Source organism: Branchiostoma belcheri, unplaced genomic scaffold (assembly GCF_001625305.1).
Source record: "Branchiostoma belcheri isolate BF01 breed outbred unplaced genomic scaffold, Haploidv18h27 scaffold115, whole genome shotgun sequence".
Taxonomy (NCBI): Eukaryota; Metazoa; Chordata; class Leptocardii; order Amphioxiformes; family Branchiostomatidae; genus Branchiostoma; species Branchiostoma belcheri.
The window spans coordinates 731072-746136 of record NW_017802547.1 but is presented as its reverse complement, the minus strand read 5'-3'; the positions used below and the strand labels follow the sequence as shown (position 1 = coordinate 746136).

Sequence of the window (15065 nt, the reverse complement as noted above, 5' to 3'; positions counted from 1 at the left end):
ATATATATATAAGGATTTTCGATCTTCGTATTTCTATTTTCCAGTACTGAAAAATCTAGTATTATCGAGTGCACATACTACGGATAACAGCGCATTGTGTGTGTTATTCTTGTTATTCTTCTATCGCGTGCGGATGCGGTCCTATGCCGCCATGATGGTTTCTAAATGCTCATTGTGTTCACTACCGTAATTCAACTGTGTTTTAACAGAAAGACAAACAAATACTTCAAACTTACCCATCTCCAACAACAACGCACTTTATGTTCTGCATTGCCATGTCTTTGTTCTTCGACCCTGAGCCTAATTTTTAGAAAACAGTAGTTACAGCTTGGCAGAGGCTATACGGCCGAGGTTCATAGTGAAGGATTATAGACCAGTATGTTGACGTTTGGTTGCTACCAACAAAGGTACATGAGTCACGCCTCAGTCAATTAACTTAAGTCCCAAGGGTTTAAATAACACAGCTTAACACAGCTTTGACTGACGGTTCTGTCACTGAATGAAATTTTGCCGACAGCTTTGACAAACTGTAGTAAAATGAGAGACTGTATCCTACACAACATTTTAGACATTACCCACTACTATGAGCTTTGATACTAATAAAGAATGCCGTCTTCTTTGGGGGAAAGATGGCATCACATGCACCTGAGATCATAATAAATAACTACTAACCTTCGAACTGAAAGCCAAAGTTCTGTCCGTTTTCTAAGCAAGACTTCTCCACTACAGCACTCATAATGTTGTCAGACTACATGACACGTTTTCTGGTACATACAGACGCACAATGGGCTTGTCGAGCCTGACTGGCAGACAATGAAGTAAGGCTTAATTGGGACGATTCTATTTATGCAGTTATAGGGGTGTACAGAAGGGTCAAATGGAAAATTGTATAGCCATAATAATCTCCAAGCAGATGCAGGGTTCGACTAAATCATTAACATAAACACCATCAAGGATTAGCAGTGTCGGTACTGTTCTTTCTACATACGATTCAATATGTAATATTGTCATAATCTAATCAATATCAAACGCAATGCACAACCCACTATCTTAACGTTAACGGCGTGAGAGAAACATGTAAGTACCAACACAGATGAACTGTCATTATAGTACGCAGACAAGGGTTCAACAGACATCATTTATTGATATAGTCATTTATAATCAGCACGTTGCTTTGAGTATGGATATTATCTAACTCCTTAAGCCCAATAGCGTTGTCGTCAATTCACATCTATATATTACACAACAAGACAATTTTCAATGACCAATAAGCTGGTCTTATTCACTTGCACTTGCAAGTTATCAATCCTAAAGAAATAAATGCTTTGTCATTCAATGGATGCCAAAACTTTGAAAGTATCTAGTGCGTAAGGACAACATTGGGGGTTGTACATGTATTATCTGTTACAAGCATGTGACTTATATAGTTAGTTAGTAGTTAATAGTCTAAGCACACAAGAGCATAATTGGGGTGCCAAAGGATTCCATACTGACAAATTCTAAGAGAAACTAGATAAAAATAATTGCGAACAAAATGCAGTTACTGTGTAGAGTTCGTCAAATAAATTGCCTCACAGGTAAGAGTGCAGTGCACTGTGGTTCAAGGTCAAAGTTTAAAGCACTTCACTGTTTAGCTTTCTATTCTTCCAGCCTCCATCGACCATTTTACTTTTACCTACTACATTATAATTTTCTCAAAGGGTGTCCTTTAATAGTTTGAGCCTGTTTCACATCCTCAAATCAAAAGACCACTATGGCACCAAATCAGAACCAGTGACGTCACGTGGGCCTTAACCTCTGACCTTACCCACAATCCCCGGCGGCGCTGAAACTGTGAGATTGCGTATTGTAAAAAAAAGGAGAAGATCTAAAAGGCATAAAACAGCAATGTTCATGGAGTAAAAAAAAAAAAAACTAGTTAGGCGCCGATGATACCTAATAACAAGTGATAACTGTTACATCGAGTGGTAGATATTAATACAACAGAAAAGCAGAATTTGGTACAAAAGCTTTCTAGACGGCAACAATATTAGATAAAGACTGCTCCTGGTCAGAGCCGACACACGGTGAGGCTGAACAACATGGCGGCCAGGCAGAGGAGAACGGATGAAGTCACGTGGCTTACACCGCTTATCTGATTGGATGAATTTTCGTTGGTTGCGGGTTTCTCTTCTATTGGGAGAAATAAGATATGCAAATAAGATAACGAAAGTTAATGTATGGGAATGCAACGAGCTTCTTTAGCGGAAATGGTTATTATAAAATTAGTACGCATATGTCTATACAATATTAATAACTTGAAGGAAAAGACTGCTTATAAAAGGAAATATTCATCCAAAAGTGTGTCGAAGTTAAACCGTGTATTGAATGACGTTAGAGTATGAAAGGTGGGGGAATAAGTTCGAGATGGAATGCAAAATATACGTAGACGCGCATCGTATTTTCCGTTTCTTGTGTCAAAAAACTGAAATACACTGTAAAAAATCCTGTAAATTTTATCACAAATCAAACAGGCATTATATGTAACTTTTTTGCACCAAAAATGGAAATATTTCAATAAAAAGGCTTCGTGTCATTGTAATTTACCTCCACTTTTCAACATATTTTCCAATTATCTCACAATTCTGACATTTATTGTTGACGTTAAAACAGCCTACACGAGGCACACTCAGTTTGTGGTGCCACCACAAACTACCAGAATGTAAACAAACATGGCTGACGGCCGTGTTTCTATCTTTTAAATACACTTTGTAAGGCGTCATATTTTTCACTTCCTCTTTCTGAATGACACTTATTTGCAATGGAGTAGGGTTAGTTCAACTGGCTTTGTAAGGAATTTACCAAATTTCCTTTTCGTAATGTTACATAATGTTACTGACCTGACCCGCCGTTGCTATTCTGGCCCATGCTGTCAAGAACATCAGGCAATGCTAGAGAGGTGGGAATACTTTAAGTTCGTGCATTCTGTTACCAAAGGATCTGTGCGGAACTCTCACAGCAAAATCAAGTCGGGCAAATTTACACATTTGTTAGTTTTTGCCTCATTCATTTTGCCTCATTGAAAGCGTGTTTCTTCAGAGCAATTTTGAATTAGATGTTTCTTTTAATAGAGCAAAATCAAGTCAGACAAATTTACATGTACCTTGCTGTATGCCTCCTCATTTTGCCTCATTGAAAGCGCGTTTATTTAGAGCAACTTTGAATTTGATAAACGTTTCTTTTCAGTTCATAAAAGCAGACTGAAGACAATAGTCAAAGCTTGATGATGAAAGATACTAGTAGCGTGATGAAAAAGCAGCGGAAAAATTCATGGAAATTAGATAGATTACAGCCAGGGAAAATAGTACGATAGCATGTAGTATGATTGATGAAGCCTTTAATAAACATGTAATTTCCCAAAGGAAGATGCGTACCAAAGTAACAGTTACTCAAGCAACTAAATAGGTTTTGAAAACAGTCAGACGTTTCAACAAGGATACTTTACAAAATGTTCTTGGTTTCAAGTAGCATCTGCTACCATTCGTCAGTGACTGAAGGATATCTTTAGTCAACAGGAATCAAGAATCATTGCATATCTTATTTCTGTGGATGCTACCTGAAACGTCTGACTGCTTTCAAAATGAAAACAGTTACTATAGTAGCTGTTCCTTTAGTATTTTATTATCAGCTGGGTGTCTAATCTTCATCGACATAGCGAAGATACGTACCTTCCAAAACTTGGTCAATGACAAACTTTGCCGTGTCCGGTTGACCGATCCCGTTCTGAGCTTCACACACGTACGTTCCCTTGTCTCCCTTCTCTATCTTGGTGAATATTAACGTCCCCGCCACTGGGTTTTGCTAAAATATGAATAAATTCTTCAGTTAGCATCTGAGTGGGTAAATTACATATTGAAAACTACAAAGGTAACATTTGCAAATCAAATGCATAAAGTTTACCTTCACAATTTGTCTATCCTATCAAAACCACTGCTCTATTTATTGTTACTCAAACACATTCATATGTACTATGATATGGTGACCGGCCCCTCCAACTCTGCCCTGCTACATTATGTAAACCCAACACCGCAGGGTGTCTGCTACAGCACTAGTTACCATGGTGACAGACATCTAGTCCAGGTCATTGATCTTTATTTGTTTGGAAAAGAAGAAGAGGAAGAAACAGAGCAAACGGCCACTGTCGCCTTCATCAGGTCGTTGAAAATTTTGTCTCTGTTTAATCTTTGTTAAACAATACATTATTATTGTTTACAATTTTACCATAAGGTTTTTTTTTGGCGTACCGTATCTCGCCTCTGACCAAATAGACTGATTAGTAAGTCAGCCGGTTGGAGGCTACGCAATGCCACCTAACTCATCTGGTATACTATTTAACCTATTTGGTCTGGTAGAGTCAGGTAGAGGCTACCGTACCTCGACTCTGGGTTCATCGGGGATGTTGCCGCTGTCCTCCCGGCGCCAGGTGAAGGTGGCGGGCGGGAAGGCGTCCGTGGTGCACCGCAGCGTCACGGCGTCTCCCTCCCGCCAGGCCCAGCCCGGGTCCGCCTGCAGACTGGTGCTGCGCGGAGAGTCTGGACAGGGGGCGATAAACAAGGTTAGGTTCCGCGAATAGTACGAAAGCGACCAAAGCGACAAAAATTGTGCTCAACGAAGGAACTGATCATGAATTCAACAGATAAGGGACTAAATTCAACAGAGAATGGGGTAAATTCAACAGCGACTCTGCGAACGTACTGTGCTCAGCAAATGCACTGTGCTCTGCGTCGGCTGAATAAAAGACTTGGTTGGGTAAAAAGAGTCTCTTTACTCAAAGGGAGTCTGTCGGTACGTCAACTTACAGCGCAGGTCGAGATCTGTGACGTCTCTGGCAGGATAGCCCACTCCGTTCCCAGCTAGGCATGCGTACTTGTCCACATCTTCCCGTGTGGCGTTCCGGATACTCAGCACACCGGTTCTGGAGTTATACGTCATTCTTCAGGACAGAAAAACACAAAGAAATAATGAATGACCACATAAAAAAAAGTTATGATCTACCCATCTTCTGACACAATAGACGTTTTGCTTTCTTTCTTTCGTTGCCCACTGTTTATTGTACTGGTCGAAAAGAGATAGGGTGATTTCTCTGATACAATGAACCTGTAAATATAGTGCTTACTGCATAACACATGTGTTCTTTGTCAAGACCAGCGGAATAGCAGGTCAACTATTCATGGAGTTTATTTAGCATGAACAGGTTCAATACAGGTTCAATCTCGCGATAGTTACGGTTACAGACGTGTTACATGTACTTGTACTTACCTATCGGATGGCAGGTCCCCGTTTTCCCGCACCCATGTGTAGTTGGAGGGCGGTTCGCTGTCGGCGACGCACGTCAAGTTGATGTTGTTACCTTCATAACTCGGATATGGGTGAACTATGATGTCCATGGAGGCCGGACCGTCTGAGGGCAATAACAAGAAATTGGAGATTTCAGACTTCCAGGATTAATGTGTTCAAGAATGCTTGAAAGCTTCCCAAAAAGGGCTGAGCGCTGGTAGCTAGGCGTATATAGGGCACTTACATGACACGATGAGTTCGACTGCCCGGGAGTTGCTCTTCCCGTCACCGTAAATGGCGTGCAGCTCGTAGAACCCGGTGTCCTCTTTCCTCAGATCGCGGATTCTGAGCGAGGCTACACCGAAGAGCTCTGCTCGATCCTGGGTAAGGGTAGGTAGTTGTTATCATACTAAATTCAAACCCCATTTTTTATATCATTTATTATTATCAAATGTTCTTTTCTAAAACTAAATGTGGCAGAAATTTCCGGTAATGTAGAAATAGCAATAGGTTGTAACATGAAGTCGTGTTTTGTTCTGGGACGAACCGAAGAATTTCAACATGTTGGTGGTTATCACCTCTTTAGGATATGCTTTAGGGAAAAGGGTCAGCATGGGTGCCACAGCCACTGTTCGTCTGACGTTACAAGAACAGGAACAATAAAAATACTAGTACTGTACACAAACCAGCTAGACAGCTAAAGGGTAGTTTTGTACTCGGTAGTATTTATATACATGCTTCACATACCTAACATGCAAGCCTCACCACCCTTAGCAAGGTTAACAACACAAGGAGATATAAACACACTGATTCTCACCAGAAATACGCTGGGTTCACTCAAAGCACTGCGCAGGGCAACGCTGTCACCAGTGTCAGCCCTCACCCAGCGTTCAAGTATCAAGTCTGGAGTGTACGTGTAGTTCCATACAAGATCTACTGTGCTGCCCTCTGCTGCTTCTATCAGGATGCTTGGAACAAGGATGTCTGGATTGGCTGTAGAAGAGCGTAAAGAATAGATAACCCCTTGTCGTGTACATTGTATCACATGTTTACGACAGCAAGTGAGCACTTTTTGGGACAGTCGTGGATGTGTCTGGGGACAGTCGTGGATGTGTCTGGGGACAGTCGTGGTTGTGTCTGGGGACAGTCGTGGATGTGTCTGGGGACAGTCGTGGTTGTGTCTGGGGACAGTCGTGGATGTGTCTAGGGACAGTCGTGGATGTGTCTATCTGGGGATAGTCGTGAATGTGTCTCGAGACAGTCGTGGATGTGTCTCGAGACAGTCGTGTATTTCGTGGACAGTTATCTTCTGACGGGAGAATAAATTGTTCGCCATCGGTTCAGATAGCCTCAATAAAATCGTACCGTGCATGTGACTACATCTATAAAGTTGTGGGTTGTATACGAACGAACTTCATGTTTTAGCATTTCGTACCCTGTAGTACAATTGTGGTTACTCAATCAAAATTTAAAAAGGGAAAGAACAAAAAGTCCAATAATAAACAGAATACCATAGGGTAGCATGTAAATTTGCTTTACATATTTAGGTAGTACTTGACATTTACATTGATGCAATAAATAAAGCTTGCTGTGTCGCGTGATTTGCCGTAACATTTGTGCAATGCAGAGTTTAAGTATGAAACGTATCACAGTTTACTTCTTGTAGTTGTTAGGCACTTTTATGAATCTAAGAATTCACCTGTCTAGGCCCAAGATGTTTGTTTATCGACAGGAAATAAAGTCGACTGTGGAAGAATCAGACTGTGGATAATCATAAAGACAAAGTAACAAAACCCTGTCAGGACAAGCCAGGGTACGCTATTTTGTTTGAGGACTTTTTGATGGCAGCAGACCGAAAAAAACCCGTTGTTTACATTGCACGTGACTAATACCATGTACATCCTCTGAATAACTTCTTCCTTTTCCTGTTTAAAATTAGAGACTGTCTTGTTTTTATCCGTTCTTTCCTACCTTGAGTCAACACACACGCTTAATGCCAGTTCTCCTGTTGTGGCAACGTTGCCTTGGTTATTTTGCCCTTTCTAGCGAGTTTGTTTGAAATATGTTGATCCAAGCAAACAAGTTATCGCAGGATTCCAAACCCTGCCCCCGTATGTACCTGTGTGAGGGTACTAGACTGACGCCTTCTAGCCTGCAATAGTCCCAACCGACGGGCGTCGACAAATATTTACTCTCTGCCACGTCTGTGTGGCGTTAGGTTGGAGTTATGTGTTGTAGGTTAATAAATAACAGGTAGAATTAGCGTGGCAGACATTTTTACCGGGTGAGGTCAGTTGAGAATTTAAAGGTATAGGTTTCTAAACGTTGAAAACCTATACCGTCAATACATTGTGAGTAGCGTTCCATGTACAACAGGAAAAATAGCATTTCAATGACTCATTGAGATTAGAAGTCATTGAAATTAGAACATTCATACCTATGACAAAGAGATTAAATTGTGTTCACTATACAGACACTTTCTCCACCATATCATGATTTATACTATATTTCTGTTAAAACAGGGGAGGGGCTTGGAATCGAAAGATGTTGTTTTCGGCCTTTTCAATTCTGATGAGGTCGGTTTTTACGACTATGTGAGTTAAGTTACAGAGATGCTTTGAAAAATTGATGATGATATAAAATTTCCTAGTCATGTTTCTTGATTAGTTAATATTTGCTTTTAGAATATATCCTATTAGCTGATATTTGCTTGTAGAATATATCCTATTCAATAATATCGATATATTATATTCAATAATCTAGTGTTAACGTTTGGTAGATATGACAAATTGGAGATATGAAACATTGTCGTCATGTACATGTGCTCAACGTGGTCACCAAGCTAGGTGAAAATACGTCATCACTTTAACATGTCACCTCCACTCACGCGATGGAGCGGTGAAAGAATGTCAAAACAGCACTTAAATTTCAATGTTTAATCATTAATAATTTCACAAAGAAACAGGGACAGCATGCAATTAATCCAGAGGGACAACGTCCAATGCTTTTCTTTACATCTTATGTACAAATCCTCAGATAATTATATTCCTTTTTTTTCTAGGTTGCCATTTCAGCATTCAATTGTACTTTTATCAGCTAAGCAGACGTTGGGAAATATTTGGATTAAGAATTCAGTCAATAAACACCATGCAAGACTCCGCCATCTTTGTTTGATAAGTCTGGAAAGTCTGAAGTACAAGACCCACCAAAGGGAGGTTTAAACTTTTGAAAACGTTTGAAAAATATATACTGTGTTGTGTAGACTGTACCTCACGATAAAAGTATGTATTATCTAGTCTGCTAACTGAAGGAAATTAACCATAAACCATTGAAAAACGTTTCAAACATAAAACCCATCATCTACCCTTGTAAGTTCTAAGCGTGACTTCGTTATGCTTTGCAAGTATACTAGTAGTTGCATGCAAGGCTAGGACGCTGTGTTACATCTTAAACTAGCTCATTGAAGTTGTTCATCAATGAAAAAAGAATCTCAGTTAATATATGACCTTCAAAACTGATGACAAGCGTGACCTACAAGGACGCCGCCATTTTGAATTCGAATTCGTGCAACCCAACTCTAGTATGACAGTCTTTTATCAGATAATCCCTTGGACAAACTGCCCTCCCCCCTTCAGGAGTTGTTTAATTCGTGTCTTCACTATGCTTGAGTGCAGACAGCATAGCTTTGGGTGGGGAATGCGTAACCCGAGACTGAAACAAGAAACGTGTTTAACAAGTTCCGACGGTTGCCCACTTCAAGCCATGCGTAGCTGTGTGTGTGCCTGCGCCCCGAATTGCCATAGATACAATCTTTATCTTCCTCTACCGTCATTATTTTACACTGAATGAAAGACTTTGAGCTTCGTATGGATTTGGTTGTTAGATTTTTGAATGGAAGCTAAGATAGCCCGATGTCATTTTGGTCTTTTCAAATGGCTTAGCGAAGAACAAGTATGCTCACAGGTTTAGCAAATAAAGGCCCACGAAAGACACGCAAGTTGTTCTCTCTTCAAGTCTACAAACAATTCGCTGAATAAAATTGTTTGCATTGAGTCTATGAAGGCGAGTCCCTATATCGTTAAAAACGGAAATGTTTAACAAATTGCAATCTGAAATTCTGTCCCGTTTTAGAATCTCATTATTCTTCCAGACATGACAGGGCATACCAAACAATTAAGACAGGTACCTGTTGATATTCCTCATTAAGCTACTTACGTTTGGTATTACTTATTAGTAAGAAAAAGTATGTTTGTACAAAATACCTATGGGAAGAGAATACGATACAACAGTCCCTAACCTTCTTTTTCACTCGAGGAAAGTTCAGAAGCGAAAAATTGTTCCCGTTTCTGGCCGCTTGAATGCACCTGTCACGTACTAGGTGACTAGAACATATGGAAACGGGGATTTCTACAAAATATACGCTAAACCTTTGACTCACCTTGCGTTCTGTGGAGTGATATAGCCAGTAGTAGACAGCAAAGTGATTTGTAGGACGACATTTTGTCAGATTCTTACGAAATGTCTAACTAAGCCAGACGACATGGACTTTTAACACACCGTTAAAAGAGAGGGCAAAGGTCGCTCACGTCCATTGGTCCCAAGGAATCTCTTACGGGGAGGAATGATCGAAAATCTTCAACACTCCTTGAGTACATAACTTGCATTTCAAGGGTCAGATATCTCTTAATAATATAATAATAATGTGAACAGCATATTAGAGCTTGTGGCAGAGTTGCTGTTGAGAGTGTGTGAAAGGGTTCTTTTGTGACAGTTTTGAGCACTCCTGTTTTATGTGTGACTTGAAGTGGAGGTGGGCAGTATTTGTTCAGTGGGGAGTGGAACGCACACACTCGGGGTCAACGGAATCTTGTCAGCCGTCTTTAAGACAGTCCACTGTCTTAGAACTGAGAGACATATGAAAGGGTAGGGCACCGTGAATAAATACCGTAGGGAGGTTAGGACACCGTGAGTTAGGTTTTACGAAACGGTGGTAACCATCCACAAATAGCAGAGTCCTATTGTGTGTGTACAAACTAAAATGCTATGCGTTTTTCGTAGCTGTGGTTTCAAGCTCTATTGAGTCCAGTCATTGACAGTAGGCTTTTAATACACGGTGCTTGTTGTGACATATTTAGGGCCAAGTAACGCGTGTCTGGAAGGGAGTCTAAAAATAAACTTGTGCCGAATGGAATACGCGGGTGTACGTTTAGAAACGGTTTGTCTAATCTACCAAGCCTTCTGTTTTGCTACCAAGAGATTTTCCGGTTCATATGCATGTTTTCCTAACGGTCGAAAATTCGCTTAGCAACATCTTACATGAATGCATTATTTCATATGGAGGCAGTTGTACGATGCAATCAATCGAATATTACACCACTTCCTGAATTCCTCCACATATCTACACTCATACCCACCCGGCTCGTACTGGGTCACCTTCAGGCTTGACCTTCCTATCAATCAACCACCCAAATCACCTCCCATCCATTTATGCAACCGAAAAACAAACAAACAAACAAACCCACAACTCAGCCACCCAAAACAATATAAAAGCCACACACTAACACACCAGAAAAAAGTTGTACACACAGGATTTATTACATCCTCAAATTACACACGGTGAAAGTTCCAAGTATGGACGACTCGTAGTAGTACTGGTGAGATACTAAGTGCTATATAAACTTTCATACATAGCCATGGTGTCTACGTTCACCTACGTGTCTGCAGAACAACATAGTAGTTCAAATGCAGTGTTATGGGGACAAGTTGGTGAGCTGTACAGGGTGTTGTGGATGTGCTTGTTAAACTTCCCCCTACACAGTCCGGCAGTGTACCTGCCATCTCACAGTTCTGACTAGGCATGAGCAGTACTGATGCATTCTGGTCTGGGTCAAAGTTCAAGATTACTTGTTTGGAGGGGGTGATATTCAGATTTCTTTTTCTTAAAACGATTCCCACTTGAGTATACGTTTTTGTAACAGATGGAAGATTTAGACAATAACGAAATTCACTGAAGATGGGTACAGCCTTCTGTAGAGCAGAAGTTTGCAAAAACGACTGAAAATTATCAGTCATCACCCCCCCCCCACTTTGAACTTGTGGCTGTGACCTAGACTGGAACTGTGAAACGGCTCATTTGCATGTAGCTGCATCTGTAGAGTAGATGGACGTTTGTACATGGAGTTTGACCTACCCATAATGCTCGGCGCACCTCACGTGATCACAGTCTTGTCACATATGTCATACAACAACGCAAAGATTTATGGGAGGTCCTTTTATGGGGATTGTGGGTAATATACAAGATGGCGTTACATTCTCTATACATTTTGGAGCTGGATGCTCAGTTGTCGAGGGGATTGCTGCCATAGAGCTTGCGTCGAGAACTTCGACTTAAAGTCAACGTGCAGTTATTCAGTGGTGGTTATTATATGTCGTGACATTTTTTTTACAGATTTTTCCAACGTGTCCGACATTTTGAGGTACGTCAGTTAGAATCTTTACCTGTTTGTTAGATGAGTTGGTTATATCAAATTGGTAAACATGTTTTTTTTCTAATTGAATAAAAACGTGTAAAATATTGGTGACATGAGTATGGGAACTGAATGCAGTAACAAGTCAACGAAATGGTATCATTTCTAATATTCGGCAAAAGTATAGTTTTACCAAGGACATTATCAAGGGCATTATATCTCTATGTAATGTCCTTGGTCTTACCTTGCAAACTTTAGATGCATGTCACCAACCTCTATGGAAAACTATAGGACAAGGAATTGGCTTCTCTAATTTGTTTACAACTCAGTTTCTAATTGATGTTCAGTTGACATTTGTGAAGAGTTCTAAGTAGATACCTAAATAATCCTCAAAACAATAAAAAATGAAACAATGTCATAACACGGCGTTCCGTCCAAGAGCTATCTCTAATTGAAACGTTTCACTTCCACAACAGTCACTCCCACACTTTTGCCTACAAACACTTTCAAATGCACCCTTATCCATATTTGTCTGCACAGAATTCTTCAGCGCGACCGCTTTTCGTTTTCAGCTTCTGATAACAGAAGTTGATGCTTCTTAGCACCAAGGAACTATTTTCACAAAAGAAACACAACTAGCATACCTATCGAACTGCACAATATCTATTCTTATCTACTACTAGCTAAGGCCATTGCTGACGACAAATTGAAAACATTATTACAACTTTTTAAAACGCATGAACTTAATGCTAATGTAAAAAATACTTAGTATTCACAAGCGCTAACTAATCTTAGAATATACTATTCACCCTGACTGTTTCAAACTCGCATATTTGCCATGATATACAAATATAATTATGCACAATTATTGTACGACGACTCATTCCATTACTTATTCAATACTTCACAACGCACGCTTTTGTTAGGTTCACACCCTGATTGGCACAATTTTATACAGCACAAGCAACAGACTTAAATTTTCGCGTTTTGGCAACCTGGTTTGACGGTTATCATAATCTCGCGAGAGCAGACGAGAGTAGGTGTCAGGCGAGATTTCCTTGGGGTTAACATCATTATCATTTTCCTAGGGGTCTATCTAAAGGAAAACTGAAATTACTTCGATTTCTTTTTTTTTCGTTTTACAGAGTTTTTCAAGTCATAGAACCAGGCTGTTACCTATTTTAATGACCGGAGAGTATGTTTTCTCAGATAGCGACCACGACGTCCCAAAATATTACTTAGCATATTACGATGTGAGAAGACATTATGGCAACTAAAATACCATTCTGTAAAATATGATGCCTTGATAGCAATGTTAAAGTAAAATTCAACCATATATTCAGGGTCGGTGCCAATCTAATGTCACAATGAGCCTAACGCTAGGTCCAAAATCTGTCTTCGAGTGGTGGGGGTGAATCTTTGCTACTTGTTAAAAAGTATCAACATAAAAGAATAGGTCACAAAATAAGAACCGTACTAGCAAAGTTTTCATCCCGACCAATCGAAGCCCTCCCGCGGGTGTGTGCACATATCAGCACACGTCATCATTTGTTGGGCGCCTGCAGTGTGGACGTCACAAGGCATGTGTTAGCACGGAGGGCTCATGACTGGCGAGGTCCTGCCAGGAACACGCTGAGCAGCAGGCACACCACGTACATACAGCCCTGCAATCTCCCCACGCCGGACCGTGGGTTGGGGTACAGCGCTGTGGCCGTGCTTTCTTCATCGTAGTCGCCATCGCCAACAACGACAGGAGGCAGGGTTTCGCCAATGCCTGGAGAGTAGGTTACAGAAAGGAATGCGTCAGAAATTCATCCCAGTGCGAGAAAACATAAGCATCACAAGCTTTGTATTTATCTTCAGAAGGTTTTAGCCGAATGGGGACAAAAATGTGTGGTTTTATTGAATGAACGAAAATCTATGCTAAGGTCACATTTCCAAACCGGGGTCCGGTCGGGCTGTTTGCGGGGACAAAAACAAAACAACAAACGATTCACATCAGGAACTGTACACAAGAAGTAAACATGGTTAAGATTAAAACTTTTTTGTGTGTTTTGTTGTCTTTTATCTTACAATTTTCGTCCCTCAAATTGCCCGGCCGGGTCCCGTTTTGGGAATTGTGACCGTAGCATAACACAGCCAATTAGAGGTAAGGAGTTACTTTATACGATTTTTTTCGAAATGATAATGGTTATATAATATCCAAGAAGACACGGATACAGGACCTGGTACCTTCTGTTATGAGATAGTTAAAAGGACCCGTTCTCCACATCTTCTTGGAATTATGACAAATAGTATGCCCCTATAGTGTGGCTACTTGGTAGCAAAAAGTCACGTAGGTTTGTAGATTAATCACAATGTATTGATAAGACTGACAATGCACAGTTACAAGGGAGGGTATGGAATATCAGGGGAAAGAAATTAATAAGAGATGTCCTGATGGATATTTCAAGAAGGCTCTTTTGAATGAAATCAACATTTTCATAGATATCGAAAAGCACGTTCTCGAAAAGCAAAGATAAAGAATGACTTTCAGTCCAGCTGTGTCAGACACAAAACCCGGACCCCGATATACAAGCAAATCTGAAAACACGACAAGATTCCGACTTTGTCGAAAAGACCATCAATACATGGCTTGTAGCAATACAATGACGTTTCAATTGTCTCAGAGCGCAGTGACTTTGCAACGAGACGCCATTTTGCCCTGCCACGCCCACGTTGCTTTTAAAGTCATCTTACTCACCCTCTGAGGACAGTGACGGTACGGACGTCATAGACGACGTCATAGATGACGTAAGAGGTGGTAGTGGTGACGTTAGTGACGGTGTTGGGGCCGGGGTGGTATGGTCGGCTTGATGGACCAACGGAATTACGTCACGAAAGGGACCAACCAAGATGGCGGACATACCACAGGGTTGGGCGTGAAGAAGATTATTGTAAAAGGGAAAAGGAAGAATGTGTTATAACGTCATTAGTTCTTTTTTTTAACGGCATGAGCGACAGAGGGAGGATTAAGAGACAGGGAGAAGGACAGGAGGAGGACAAGTTGGGATTGTAGAGGTCACGTGTTTTCTCGCGAGATACATTACAACGAGACTTACATTCAATTTTTTTGGCATATTATGTTGCAATTCAAACGGGTTTTGGTCAGAGTCTACCAAGTGTTTTTATAGCACAAAAATCTATTAGAAAAATAAATTTAAAACTTCTCTGTTTTCTCTTGACGTAAAATGACGTAAACAAAATGGCGGACAAAACGGTTGATTTTCAGTACGATCCAGC

The 15065-nt window shown here is 40.6% G+C and overlaps 1 protein-coding gene and 1 pseudogene across 2 annotated transcripts in view; both read right to left on the bottom strand.

Moving 5' to 3' along the window:
• The window catches only part of LOC109462349 (rho-related protein rac1A-like), a 4088-nt gene extending 2223 nt beyond the window's left edge, over window positions 1-1865 (bottom strand). Inside the window, exons 1-2 of one of the 2 annotated variants that reach the window (XM_019758892.1) lie at window positions 673-1865; window positions 237-300 (exon numbers count right to left, since the gene is read on the bottom strand). In XM_019758892.1, the coding sequence (XP_019614451.1) occupies window positions 237-300; window positions 673-736 (128 nt within the window). In that variant the 5' untranslated portion in view covers window positions 737-1865. The remainder of the gene's footprint in view (window positions 1-236; window positions 301-672) is intronic. The other variant, XM_019758890.1, reaches the window with a different exon arrangement.
• A 1006-nt stretch (window positions 1866-2871) lies between these two features.
• The window catches only part of LOC109462356, a 38722-nt pseudogene continuing 26528 nt past the window's right edge, over window positions 2872-15065 (bottom strand).